Source organism: Lepus europaeus, chromosome 16, assembly GCF_033115175.1.
Source record: "Lepus europaeus isolate LE1 chromosome 16, mLepTim1.pri, whole genome shotgun sequence".
Lineage (NCBI taxonomy): Eukaryota > Metazoa > Chordata > Mammalia > Lagomorpha > Leporidae > Lepus > Lepus europaeus.
The window spans coordinates 3640646-3656230 of NC_084842.1; the positions used below are offsets into that span (position 1 = coordinate 3640646).

The 15585-nt window shown below is 36.5% G+C and overlaps 1 protein-coding gene across 1 annotated transcript in view; it reads right to left on the reverse strand.

Annotated features, from left to right (window-relative positions):
* Positions 1 to 15585, reverse strand: part of LOC133775467 (disintegrin and metalloproteinase domain-containing protein 5-like) — an 81824-nt gene that overhangs the window by 49968 nt on the left and 16271 nt on the right. The window contains exon 8 of the mRNA XM_062213800.1: positions 7261 to 7397. Within this exon, the coding sequence (XP_062069784.1) occupies positions 7261 to 7397 (137 nt within the window). The remainder of the gene's footprint in view (positions 1 to 7260; positions 7398 to 15585) is intronic.

Here is a 15585-nt window from a genome sequence, read left to right on the forward strand (position 1 = left end):
AAAACACTGCTGGAGATCTACAGGCTACTATCAAATGACCCAACATACAGGTACTAAATTCCTGAGGCATGGAAAGAGGGAAAGGATTAGAAGGACATTTTAGTGAAACAGTAATAGAAAACTTCCCTAATTTGGAGAAAGACGGGGACAACCAAGTACAGAAAGAACATAAAACTCTTAATAGACATGACCAGGAAAAATTTTCACCATGAAATATTGTAGTCAAACTCTCTACAATAAAATATAAAGAAAAGATTCTAAAATTTGCACAAGAGAAATGCCAGATTACTTTCAGAGGACCTCCAATTATACTCACAGCAGACTTTTCATTATAAACCCCACAAGATAAGAAAATGGTGAGATATATTCCAAGTTTTGAGAGAAAAAAACTGTAAACTTAAAACACTGTACCCAGTAAAGCTCTCATTTATGAATGGCGGTTAAATAAAGACCTTCCATAATAAACAGAAATTGAAAGAATTTATCTGTATCTGTGTTTCTGTGGCTTAGTGGGATGTCTACACCTTCAGTGAACACCAAGAGATGTGTGCTGGGTGTGGTCAGGGTGCTCTGTTTATTATTCCATCTAGATTTTATAAAGATGCTTAAGGATGTGCTACACACGGAAACACAGAAACATGGTCATCACTACGGAAGAAGGTAAATGAAGAAAATCGCCCAGTAAAGGTACAAAGGAAATCCAAATAAAACATAGGAATATGAAGGGGAAAATATGAGGGCAAAGTTGTTACCTATCTATAATCACCATGAATATACATGGCTTCAACTCTCCAGTTAAAGATACAGACTGGCTGAATGGATTAAAAAACAAAACCCATCTATTTGCTGCCTACAAGAAGCAAATCTCACAAAGAACGTTACTTTCAGACTGAAAGAAAAAGGATGGAAAAAGATATTCCATGCTAACAGAAGCAGACAAACAAAAAAAAAAAAGAGCTGGGGTAGCTATCCTAATATCAGAAAAAATAGACTCTAACACAAAAACTATTAAAAAAAGACAAAGAAGGGCATTATGTAATGACTGAAGGATTGATTCAACAGTAAGATGTGACTATAATCAATGTTTGTGCACCCAATTACAGGGTACCTGGGTATTTAAAAGAAATGTTAATGTATCTAAAGGAAGACATAAACTCCAATATAATAGTAATGGGGGACTTCAACACCCCAATTTCAGCAATGGACAGATCAACCAGGCAGAAAATCAGCAAGGAAACAACAGAGGTAACCAGCACTATAGACCAAATGGATGAAAGAGATATCTACAGAACTTTCTATCCCACAGCCGTGGAATACACATTCTCCTCACTTGTGTATGAAATTTTCTCTAGGATTGACCACAAACAAGGCCATAAAGCAAGTTTCAGCAAATTTTAAAAAAGTGAAATTAAACCATGCATCTTCTCTGACTATAATCGAGTGAACTTGGAAATCAACAACTCAGGAATCTCTAGAACATATGCAAATACAAGGAGACTGACAACATGCTCCTGAATGAACAGTGAGTCATTGAGTAAATCAAAAGATAAATCAAAAAATTTCTGGAAACAAAAATTTGACAAAATATCAAGACTTATGGTATACAGCAAAACTATTCTTAAGAGGGAAATTTATAGCAATTGGTGTCTACATCAAGAAACTGGAAAGGCAGCAAATAAATTATCTCTCAATGCATCTCAAAGACCTAGAAAAACAACAGCAAACCAAGCCCAAAACTAAGAAGAGAAAGAAATAATTAAAATTAGAGAATAAACAAACTTAAAACAAAAAAAATGAAACAAAAGTATAGCAAAATGAAGAAAATGTTCTTTTGAAAAATAAACAAAATTGACCCACCGTTGCCCCAACTAACCAAAAAAGGAAGGAAAAGACCAAAATTAATAAAATTAGAAATGAAAAAGGAAATATTACAATAGACACCACAAAAATAAGAAGAATCATCAGAAATTACTACAAAGAGTAGTATGCCAACAAACTGAGAAACCTAGAAGAAATGAATAGATTCCTGGACAATAAAAGCTAAATAAATCGAGCCATGAAGCCATAGAAGACCTAAAAGATCCATAACTAAGACAGCAATTGAATTAGTAATAAAGACCCTCCCAAGGGAAAAAACAAAAAGCCCAGGACAGGATGGCTTCATTGCTGAATTCTACCAGACATTTAAAGAACTAACTCCAATTCTTCTCAAGGTATTCAAAACAATTGAAAGGGATGGGGTCGTTCCAAATTCTTTCTATGAAGTTAGCATCATTTTAATTTCTAAACATGAAAAAGATATAATAGAGAAAGAGAAAAACAGACCAATTTCCCTGATGAACATAGATGCAAAAATCCCCAACAAAATATAGCAAATCACTTCCAAAAACACATCAGAAATATCATTCACCTGGTTCACCTATATACCACATGGGATTTATCCCTGGTATGCAGGGATAGTTCAACATTTTAAAATCAATCACTGTGATACCTCACGTTAACAAACTGAGAACAAAAATTGTGTGAGTATCTCAATAGACACAGAGAAAACATTTGATAAAATACAACACTGTTTCATGATGAAAACTCTAAGCAAGTTGGGTATAGAAGGAACATTCCTCAACACAATCAAGGCAATTTTTGACAAACCAATGATCAGCACCCTATTGAATAGAGAATGGCAGGAAACATTCCCACTGAGATCCAGAACCAGAAAAGGATGCTCACTCTCACCACTGCTGTTCAATATAATCCTGGAAGTTTTAGCCAGAGCCATTAGGCAAGAAAAAAGAAATCCAGGGGATTCAAATTAGGAAGGAGGAAGTCAAACTATCCCTGTTTGCAGATGACATGATTCTATATATAGGGGATCCAAAAGAATCCACAAAGTAACTACTGCAACTCATAGAAGAGTTTGGTAAAGTTAGCAGGATATAAAATCAAGATGCAGAAATCAATAGCCTTTGTACACACAGAGAAAGCCATGACTGAGAAAGAACTTCTAAGATCAACTGTATTCGCAATAGCTACCAAAAAAATCAAATACCTTGGAGTAAATTTAACCAGTGTGTCAATGATCTCTATGATGAGAATTAGAAAGAATTAAAGAAAGAGGCAGAAGATATCAAAAAATGGAAAAATCTTCCATGTTCATGGATAGGAAGAATAAATATCATCAATGTCCATACTAAAAGCAATTTACAGATTCAATGCAATACCAATCAAAATGCCAAGAACATTCATTTCATATACAGAAAAAAATGATGCTGAAATTCATATGGAAACACAGGAGACCCCGAATAGCTAAAGCAATCTTATAGAACAAAAACAAGGCTGGAGGCAACACAAAACCAGATTTTAATACAAACTAGAAGGCAGTTATCATCAAAACAGCCTGGTACTGGTAAAACAGATGGATAGACCAATGAAACATAATAGAAACGCCAGAATTCAATCCAAGCATCTATAACCAACTTATCTTTGATAAGGAAGCCAAAATCAATCCCTGGAGCAAGGACAGTATCTTCAACAAATGGTGGAGGGAAAACTGGATTTCCACATGCAGAAGTATGAAGCAAGACCTCTACCTTAAAGCTTACACAAAAATCCACTCAAAATGGATTAAAGATCTTAATCTGTGACCCAATGTCATCAAATTATCAAGAAGCATTGGGGAAACCCTGCAAGACATTGATATAGGAAAAGAGTTCTTGGAAAAGACCCCAGAGCTACAATCAAAAATGACAAATGGGATTAAATAAAATTGAGAGATTTCTGTACTGCAAAAGAAACACTCATCAAAGTGAAGAGGCCACCAATACAATTGAAGAAATTATTTTCAAACTATGCAACTAAAAAGGATTAATAATCAGAATATATAATTTGAAGAAATTCAACAACAACAAAGCAACCAAGTTAAGAAGTGGGCAAATGACCTGAACAGATATTTTTCAAAAGAGGAAATCTAAATGGCCAACAGACACATGAAAAAATCCTCAGGATCATTAGCTATCAGGGAAATGCAAATCAAAACCACAATGAGATTTCATCTCACTCCAATTAGAATGGCTTTCATACAGAAATCAACAAACAACAAATGCTGGCAAGAATGTGGGAAAAATGTACTCTAATCCACTGTTGGTGGGAATATAAGCTGGTAAAGCCATTATTGAAGACAGTATGGAGATACCTCAGAATGCCTACCATATATATGACCCAGCCATCCCATTCCTGGGAATTTACCCAAAAGAAAAGATATCAGCATATGAAAGTGTTATCTGTACCCCCATGTTTATTGCAGCTCAATTCACAATAGCTAAGACATGGAATCAACCCAAATTCCCATCAACTGAAAACTGGATAAAGAAATTATGGGATATGTATACCATGGAATACTACTCAGTGGTTAAAAAAATGAAACCCAGTCATTTGCAACAACATGGATGAAACTGGAAAACATCATACTTAATGAAATAAGCCAGTCCCAAGGGGACAAATACCTTATGTTCTCCATGACCTGTGATAACTAGAAGAGCAACTAAAAGGCAATCTGTGAAAGTGAAATTGACACTTTAAGAAGCAATGACTTTAAACAGTCTTTGTCTTGACTGTTGAGAAACAGTTTTTTTTTCATACTATTTGTTGAACTCTGTACATAATATAGAGATAATCATATGTGTATACAGTTAATTGAAAATAGATCTTAGAAAAAAAATAAGAGTGGGAATAAGTGAGGGAGGAAGAGGGGCTGTGGGAGTGTGGGTTGGACGGTAAGCACATGGGGAAACAACCAGGTTTCTAAAGTTGTAACTGAAATATATTAAGTTTATAAGTGTAAAACTGTTTAGTTCTGATGCGCTCCTACTGACTTACTTCTAAGTAAACAGTTTAAAAACTTGCCATGTGACACCAAATCTCCTTAAGCTAGGTAGTAAAAATAGCATTTTAAGTGTTAAAGTGAGCATATGGATAAGATTAAGTGTTAAAATGATCATATAAATAGGATAAGTGTTTGGTAATAATAGATAGAATTAAAAAGGAGTGAATGCTCCAACATGGATAAGAGTCCACTCAGCAGACTCATAGAATTTAAGTACCACTCTGACCTAGAATCAGCCCTTGAGGTTTTCTATTCTGGCTGAAAAGCCCACAAGAGCATTTCAAGCACGGAAAGCAAAACGTGTCCTACATGAAGGACCTCTGTGGGGGTGACCCCAGTGGAAAGAAGTGGTCAAAGAAGAATGTACTTTTCTCTGAAGGGAGGAGAGAACTATCATTTTGCTTATGGCCATGTCTAAATATTGAATGAGGTTTTGGATTCCAAAGGCTTCCAGAGCCTAGGCAGTTCATGTCAAGAGCCTTGGGTGAGCACTGAAGTCATATATAAGAGTGTTAATTGTTAAATTAACAACAGGAGTCACTGTGCACTAACTTCCCATGGAGGACCTCTGTCCTCAAAGATTTGGATTATGAGAGTTAATGGTAAAACTTGTTCTCAAAGATTTACTTCATTTTAGTGTCTTAAGTTGAGAATATTCTTATGTCTCATAAGCTATAGTTATATCTAATTACCCGCAAGAGATGTATCATTCTTGGGTTCTTCTTCAAAGTTTTAAAAAAAATGCTTAAAAATAAAAAAGTTAATCCTTAGAAAGGTTTACTTTTATTGAAAAAAATATAAATATACAGGGGTCAGCACCATGTCTTCATAGGCTAAGCCTCTTCCTGAAGTGCCAGCATCCCATATGGGCAACGGGTTCATATCCTGGCTGCTCACCTTCAAAATACAGCTCTCTGTTAATGGCCTGGGAAGGCAGTGGAAGATGGCCCAAGTACTTTGGAGACCCTAGTACCCCAGAGTTTTGGAAGAAGCTCCTGGTTCCTGTCTTTGGATTGGCCCAGCTTCAGCCATTGCAGCCATTTGAGGTGTGAACCAATGGATGGAAAATCTCTCTCTCTCTGTGTGTGTGTCTATAACTTTATCTCTTAAATAAATAAATAAAATCTTTTAAAAAAGTAAATATACAAATTTATACTATTCCAATATAGTTATTGTAGTGTGTAATCCACTCATATTCATAATATTTTGACTAAAGGGAAAAGCTATCTAAAAGTATGATAACTATAACATTTTGTAAAGGGACACAAAATACTAAGAATTTTAAATTGTGACATTAAATTTGAATGCTCATGGAATTTTTATTCTTCATTCTTCTTATGTGATGTATCATGTTTAAAGATCTATGTAGATTGAACCATCCTATATATTCCCTGAAAAGGGAAACTGAAAAAGAATAGGGATACCTATACGAGTATCAGAAAAAAATGAATTTTAACTCAAAAACTAAAAGGAGATAAAAAAGGGTCATTGTGTAAAATTAAAGGATCAATACAGCAATAGGAGGTAACAATTGAAAATATTTACATAACTCACATCAGAACACCTAATTATATAAATACCAATAGATGCCAAAAAAGGGATAGAAAATAGTACAGTGATATTAGCAAATTCAACATTTCAACAATTAACAAGATCACTCAGACAACAATGGAAAAAAACACTGAAAAATTTTTAATATTTTTCTTTATGTTTGCTTTTCTTCCAGTACCCTGCTTTTCTGATTACTATCAAAGGGTACTTCAAAAAGTTCATCAAATTAAATTAAAGATACATTTATTTTGTTGCAAAAAGTTTTTGAAACATGTGCAGTTTTTTTTTAAATAACATTCATTTCCATTTACTTTTGAAAGTCATTCATTTGTATGGATTTTTGTTTTGTTTTGTTTTGTTTTGGCACCAAAATAAACCTTACTTTAATTCCATTTTCCCCAAGTGTTTGTAAGTAACCTCATATGTTTATACTACATTTTGAAATCAGATATATGAGGCTTACTGCTTTGTTCTTTTTTTTTCTCAATATTGCTTTGGCTTTTCAAAATCAGTCATAGTTAAATGCAAATCTTAGGATTTTCTCCAATTTTTGGGGAAAAAAAATGACATTAGAATTTTAACACGGATTTATTGACCCTGTAAATTGCTTTGGGTTTTGCAAACATTTTTATGATACTGATTCATTCAATCCATGAGCATGAACTATTTTCCCTTTATTTGAGTCTTCCAATGTTTTACAGTTTTTAGTACATAAATATTTCACAATCACCAAAATTACAAAATTCATATGACTTGATCACATATCTCCCTGACCAAAAGGGGAAAAATAGAAAAGGCATTTTCACGTTTAATAGAGAAAATTATCTTACATTGCTGTTGGCATCATTGTGCAAACATCTCCTGAACAATAGCAGCTGTCCACACTGTCATAATTTAATCCCAAACTAAGGCCAAGCAGTTGCACAATAATGACAGTATATGACTCCAATGAGAAACCTTCTGGATACTAAATATAAAGAAAAAGAAAATAATAATAAGGATCAGTTTATAAAATAAAGCAATGGTGACTATCATCAAAATTAGCATACAAAACACATTTTGAAAATTTGTTAATGCTGGGGACAGCATTACGGTATAGCAAGTAAAGTCATCACGTGTGATGCTGACATTCTATATGGGCACCGATTCAAACCCTGGCTGCTCCATTTATGATCCAGCTCCCTGCTAATGTGCCTAGGAGAAGCAGCAGAAGATGGCTCAAGTCCTTGGGTCCTGCACCCATGTGAGAGACACGGATGAAGCTCCTGGCTCCTGATTTTGCCACCAAGTGGGGAGTGAATCAGTGGATGTAAAATTCTCTCTCTCTTTCTCTCTCTCTGTCTCCCTTTATTTTCAAATAAATATAAATAAATCTTTAAAAAATTATTAACACATCTTTGCTACCTACGTGGATACACTGTAGATTTTTTTTTTTTTGGACAGGCAGAGTGGATAGTGAGAGAGAGAGATAAAGAGAAGGGTCTTCCTTTTTTGCCATCGGTTCACCCTCCAATGGCCGCTGCGGCCGGCGCAGCTCGCTGATCCGAAGCCAGGAGCCAGGTGCTTCTCCTGGTCTCCCATGCGGGTGCAGGGCCCAAGGACTTGGGCCATCCTTCACTGCCTTCCCGGGCCATAGCAGAGAGCTGGCCTGGAAGAGGGGCAACCGGGATAAAATCCGGCGCCCCAACCGGGACTAGAACCCAGTGTGCCAGCGCCGCAAGGCGGAGGATTAGCCTGTTAAGCCACGGCGCCGGCCTACACTGTAGAAATTCTATACAAGCTTTTTTTAAAAAAGATTTATTTGTTTATTTGAAAGTCAGAGTTACACAGAGAGAGGAGAGGCAGAGAGAGAGAGAGAGAGACAGAGAGAGAGAGAGAGAGAGAGAGGTCTTCCATCGATGGTTCACTCCCCAGATGGCCACGAAGGCTGGATCTGTGCAGATCCGAATCCAGGAGCCAGGGGCTTCTTCCAGGACTCCCATGCGGGTGCAGGGGCCCAAGGACTTGGGTCATATTCTACTGCTTTCCCAGGACATATCAGAGAGCTAGATTGGAAGTGGATTTGCGGGTCTCGAACTGGCTCTCATATGGGATGCCAGCGCTTCAGGCCAGGGCGTTAACCCACTGCACCACAGCGCCGGCCCCATATACAAATTTTTAATGTTAGACTTATTAGCCATGAATAGGTCAACATAACAAATTTTATTTTAAAGTGCTATACCTGGGGCCGGCATCATGACACACTTGGTTAATCCTCCACCTGCAGCTCCAGTATCTCATATGGGCCCCGGGTTCTAGTCCCAGTTGCTCCTCTTCCAGTCCAGATCTCTGCTGTGACCTGGGAGGGCAGTGGAAGATGGCCCAAGTGCTTGGGCCCCTGCACCCGCATAGGAGACAGGGAGGAAGCACCTGGTTCCAGTGCAGTGCCGGCTGTGGTGGCCATTTGGGGAGTGAACCACTGGAAGAAAGACCTTTCTCTCTGACTCTCTCTATCTCACTGTCTATAACTCTACTTGTCAAATTAAAAATATAAAATAAATAAAATAAAATGCTATACCAGATATTGTAGCCAATTTAAAGCTTTAAGCACCACATTTTTGTTGCTTGTTTGCGTTATTTTAAACAAAATGTTAATATTTTACATTAATAATCAATACTATAGTTCTTTAGGAGTCAGCAGCTTCTAGAATGAATCACAATGATCTTTGCCTCCTGGTATCCATGTCCTATGTAATCCCATTTCACTGAATGTAGGTAGACTCACTGACTTGCTTCTAACTAATTGGGTGTAGCAGAAGTAAAGGTTATCATTTCCAAAATAGGTTATGAAATAAGTAGCTTATTAGATTTTCTATCTTAGGAAGTCAGTTGCTATGGGGTAAGGTAGACCAGTGAAGAGGCCCATATAATTGAGATTGATTGGGAAAAATTTTCCAGCGTTCTACCAATAGTCACGTGACTGAGATCAGAAGATGACCCTTCCGACTTGATTTCCTTTCTTGTAAAAGATGTACTTATATATTTGAAAGAATTACAGAGAGGGAGGGAGGGGGAGAGAAACAGAAAGAGAGAGAGAAAGGGAGAGAGAGAGAGAGAGAGGTCTTCCATTTGCTGGTTCACTCCCCAAATTACTGCAATGGACTGGGTTACACTGAGCTGAAGGCTGGGGCCAGAAACTTCTTCTACATGGGTGGTTGAGGCCCAAGCACTTGTGCCATACTATCCTGCCTTCCCAAGCACATTAACAGGGAGCTGAATTGGAAGTAGACCAACTGAGACATCAACTGGCACCCATCTGAAATACCAATATTGAAGGCAGCAGCTTAACCCAGTATGCCACAATGCCAGACCCTGGATTTCTTTTTTTAATTTCTTCAGTGAATCACCACGACTATGCATTGTTGTTCTATTTTAATGTTTCTGTTTTTCTTAATGTTATTTCTGGTTTATTTCATTGTGATCTATTAAGATATGTGATATATTTTCCATTTAAAAATTACTGAGGCTTTATTTGTAGTTGAATGTATAGTCCATCCTGGAAAATGCTCCATGTGCTGATGAGTAGAATATATATTATATAGCTGCTTGACAAAATGTTCCAAATGTCCATCAGAATCATTTGCTCTATTGTGGTTAACTTCTAATATTCCCTATTGATTTTCTCTCTGGATGATTTACCCTTTGAGGAGAGTGAAGTCCCCAAATATTATTGTATTGGAGTCCATCTTCTCTTTAGGTCCAAACAATATCTGTTTTGCATATTTCAATAGGTTTGTGCTGGATGAATATTTATGATTGTTATATCTGCTTGCTGAATCAACCTTTATAATAATATGTAATGCCCTTCTTTGTTTCCTTTTGCAGTTTTTTAATTTAAAATTATTTTTATCTGACGTAAGTAGGGTCCACAAATCCTACTACCCAAAATACAAGAAGTCATTCTATCAACGATATACCTCGCTGCAACATGCTGATTGAAGTATTATTCAAAATAGCCAAAATATGTAATTACATAAAATGTCTATTTTCAGATGGATAAATAAAATACACAGAATAGATGAATGTTTTTCAACAAAAACAACTAAAGAATTAAAACCTGTCATTTGCAGCAAAATGGATGATGAAACTGGAGGCTATTTTGTGTGTGAACAAAAAACTGAAACAAGGAAGGATAAATTCCACATTCTATCCCTTGCATGTGGAAAATAAAGGAACTAAATATGGACACAGAAATGTGACTTTAAGAAGCTTAACAGGTTAGAGGTGGATATAGCGAGTTTGAATAACAGGTTCCAAATCAGACAGCGGAGGCATAACTTCCTAATATTACAAGCTGTAACCTCACAACAACCTGCGCTATATTCCATGAGCAAGTGGAGGAGAGATATTCCAGGGCTCCATTCATAAAATAGTGTCAATGCTGGAAATCTGATTACCCTGATTTGATCATTACATTCTACATCCACATATATTGAAAAGTTACAGTGTGTCCCAAACCATTTTTTTAAAATTTTTTTGCCAGGCAGAGTTAGACAGAGAGAGAGAGAGAGAGAAAGGTCCAGCAGAAAGCTGGACTAGAAGAGGAGCAAGCGGGACTAGTACCCAGCACCCCAACCGGGACTAGAACCCGGGTTGCCAGCGCCGCAGGTGGAGGATTAGTCAAGTGAGTTATGGCGCCGGCTTTTTTTTTTTTTTTCCAAACCATTTACAATTATGGTTAATACATTTAAAAATGTTATGCAATGATAAAATAGTTAACTTAAAACAGAAAGTGAAGAATGTAGTGGTTTAAAAAAATAATATGGTAGGAAAATCCAAGATGGCCAAATAGGGAAAATACAGACTGATTTTGACCATGGGGAGATACAAGATGAACAAGGTATGGTCCATGTTCCCAGGGGAGAGTTGGAGAGTTTTCAGTGGAAAGCCTACAAAACAGAAGAGACTCCATTGAGCAGCAAACAATAACTGGCATGAACCTACCAGCAACTCCTTGGTCAGTGGCTGGTGGGGACACCATTTTCCCAGAGTGAGGCAAGAGGAACTTGCAGCCAAGTATATGCCTCTAGTCTGGCCTGTAGAAGTGGGAGGGTATGCGGGGAGGAAGTCTACTTAGCTCTGTGAAGGGAGGGTACATTTGTTACCTCCACTTCCCCCACCAAAGTGCCTGGCAACCAGTGGGGTAAGTGCCATCTTCCTAGAACAAGGTGAGTGGAAGCTGCTTCCTGCCCATGTACCACCACTGATGGGTTTTGTCTGAGGGAGAACTCCACAGTCTGCACTGAATGAAAATGACAACACATCGTACCAATAATTATGGGATACAGCAAAAGCAGTGTTAGGAGGAAAGTTTATAGCAAGTAGTGCCTACATCAAGACATTTGAAAGATATTAAATAAATGATCTAGCAATATATCTCAGGGATCTAGAAAAATAAGAACAAATAAAACTCAAAATTAGTAGGTGGGAAAAATTAGAGAGGAAATAAACAAAACTGAAAGCAAAAAAGCAATACAAAAGATCACTAAAGAGACTTTTTATAAAATAAACAAACAAAATTGATACACAATTGACCCAAGTAACCAAAAGGAAGAAGATCCATACTAATAAAATCAGAGATGAAAAAAGAGATGTTATAATGGATACCAAAGAAACAAAAATAATCATCAGCTATTATTACCAACAGCTATATGTTGGGAAATGATGGATTTCTATAGAGATACAATTTACCAAGATTGAGGCACAAAAACTGGAAAATGCAGATAGATTAAGAACTAAGACAGAGACTGAATCAGTAATAAAGACCAGCCCAACAAAGTAAAGACCAGGGCCGGATGGCTCACTGCTAAATTCTATCAAATGTTTTAAAAACAAAGTCCAATTATTCTCAAACTATACAAAACAATTGAAGGGGAAGGAATCCTCTCAAACTCTTTCTATGAGACAAGTGTCACCTTAATTCCAAAAGCAGAAAAAGACACAACAAATATAGAGAACTATAAACAAACAGCCCTGATGAATAGATACAAAAATCCTCAACAAAATACTAGCTAATCAAATCCAACAACATTTCAAAAAGATAATCCAGGCAGACCAGATGGAATTTATCCCATGGATTCAAAGTTGGTTCAACTCATGCAAATCCATAAACATCATATTAACATATTGAAGAATACAAACCATATAGATGCAGAGAAAGCATTTGATAAAATAGAACAACTTTCAGCATAAAAATTTTAAGCAAAGTGGATATAGAAAGAAGATACCTCAACACAATTAAGGCAATATATGACAAACCCACAGCTACCATCATATTGAATTGGGAAAAACTGGAAGCATTTCCACTGACATTTGGAACTAGACAAGAGTGACCACTCTCACCATTACTTTTCAGAATAGTTTGGAAGTTTTAGCCAAAGCCTTTAGATAAGAAAAAGATATCAGAGAGATACTTAGTACAAAGGAGGAAGCCAAATTATCCTTGCTTCAAATGACATGATTATCTGTGTAAAAGAACCAACAGACAGACTCCAATATGAGTCTATTGGGACTCATGAGAGAGTTTGGAAATGTTGGAGGTTATAAAATTAATAAACAAAAATAAATAGCATTTGGATACCCCAACAATGCCATGACTGAGAAAGAACTCAATATCAGTACCATTCAAAACAGCTATAAAATATTGAATGCCTTGGGGTAAATTTAACCAAGGATGTCAAAGATATCTACAATGAAAATTACAAAAATTAAGGAAAGTTATAGAATAAGACAAAAATTGGAACAAGCTTCCATGATTGTGTATTGGAATAATTAATGTCATCAAAATGTTCATACTACTAAATTTAATTTTGAAATTTAATATAATCCCAAACAAAATGCCATAGAACATTATTCTGATTCAGGAAAAATGATTCTGAAATTCATATGGAAGCACAAGAGATTCCCGAATAGCTAAAGTAATTTTAAAACAAACAAACAAACAAAAAAGCCAGAGGCATCACAATAGAAAATTTTAAGGCACACTACAGAGCAGTCATAATCAGAACAGCAGGACTGGTGCTGTGGCAGAGCAGGTTAAAGCCCCAGGCTGCAGTGCTGGCATCCCACATGGGTGCCAGTTCAAGACCTGGCTGCACCTGTTTAAATCCAGCTCTATGGTATGGCCTGGGAAAGTAGAAGATGGCCCAACTCCTTGGGCCCCTGCACCTGTGTGGGAGACCCAGAAGAAGCTGTTGGCTCCTGGCTTCAGATCAGCTCAGCTGTGGCCATTGCAGTCAATTGGGGAGTGAATCAGCAGAATGGAAGACCTCTCAATCTCTGGTTCTACCTCTCTCTGTAACTCTGTCTTTCAAATAAATAAGATAATTATTTAAAAAATTAACCAAAACAGCCTGGTACTTGCAGAAAAATAGACTTGTGGATCAAATGAACATAACTGAAATTATAGAAATTAATCCATGATTCTACAACAAATTAATCTATGAGAGATAAAATAGCTCCCTAGAGAAAGCATAATCTCTCTAAAAGATGGTTTGGGAAAATTGGATCTCTGTATGCAGAAGAATAAAACAAGATCTCTCCCTTATATCATATAAAAATGAACTCACAATGGATCAAGTGTCTAAACCTAAAACCTGAAAGCATCAATTTACTAGAGGAAAAAATAGGGGAAAAAATGAAAGAGATTGTCATAGGTAAACACATCTTGAATAAGAACCTAGAAGCACAGGCAATTAAAGCAAAAATAGACAAATGGGACTGCATCAAGCTAAGAAGCTTCTGCACTGCAAAAGAAATACTCAAACTGAATATGCAAACAGCAGAATGGGAGAAAATGCTGATAAACTATGCATATGACAAAGGATTAAAATCCAGAATATATAAGGTCCTCACAAAATTTAAAAACAATTCAGTAAAGAATTAAGCAACGGAGATGAACAGGCATTTTTCAAATGATGAAACACAAATGCCAACAGACATATGAAAAATTCTCATGGTCACTAGCTACCAGATAAATACCAATAAAAACCACCATAAGGTTTCACTTTACTGCAATTAGAATGGCTATCATCCCAAAATTTAAAAAAAAAAATAAGAAATGCTGATGAGGATGTGGAAGAAAAGGTACTCTATTGTGGTTGGAATGTAAACTAGTAAACCACTATGGAAGACAGAGATAGTATGGAGATACCACAGAAATCTGAAAATAGATTGACCATATTACTGAGTCATTCTATTCCCGGAAATATACCCAAAGAAAATGAAGTCAGTATATGAAACAATGGTCTGCATCTCCATGTTTATATATAGAACTCAGTTCAAAATAACAAAGATATGCAATCAACTTACATATCCCTCAACTGATGACTGGAAAAAGATAATGTGGAATACATATATAATGGGTTATTATTCAGCCATAAAAAAGAATGAAACCCTGTTTTTTGAAAAAAAAAAAAGTATGCAACTGGAGATTATTATGCTTAGTGAAACTAACCAGACCCACAAAGGACAACTACTGTATTTTTACTCTGATTTGCGGTAATTAATATATAGTGTACAAAAAAAACCCTCAATGTATAATTATGAAATCAACAACTTATGATTTTTTTATTGTTACAGTCCTTGTCTATATTCCTGTGTAAGAGAGGACTTTCTAATTTTCCTTGTTGAACACCATAATTAAAGGTCTATTAAACCTGTGATTATAAAATAAATTGAAAGTTAGCTATTACAAAAATTAAAGTAAAATGAAGGAAGAGGGAGGGAAAGAGCTATGGAAGTATTATTATATTCCTAGAATTAGGTATTTGAAATACACAAAATCTGTTCTCTGCATATTCATAAAAAAAAAGCTTATGGCATCATAATAAGTCCAACTTTTAAATGCTGTGTTCATTTTTCTTTTTTTTCCTTTGACAGGCAGAGTGGACAGTGAGAGAGAGAGAGAGACAGAGAGAAAGGTCTTCCTTTTGCCGTTGGTTCACCCTCCAATGGCCATTGCAGCCGGCGCACTGCGGCCGGCGCATTGAGCAGATCCAAAGCCAGGAACCAGGTGCTTCTCTTAGTCTCCCATGCAGGTGCAGGGCCCAAGGACTTGGGCCATCCTCCACTGCCCTCCTGGGCCACAGCAGAGAGCTGGACTGGAAGAGGGGCAA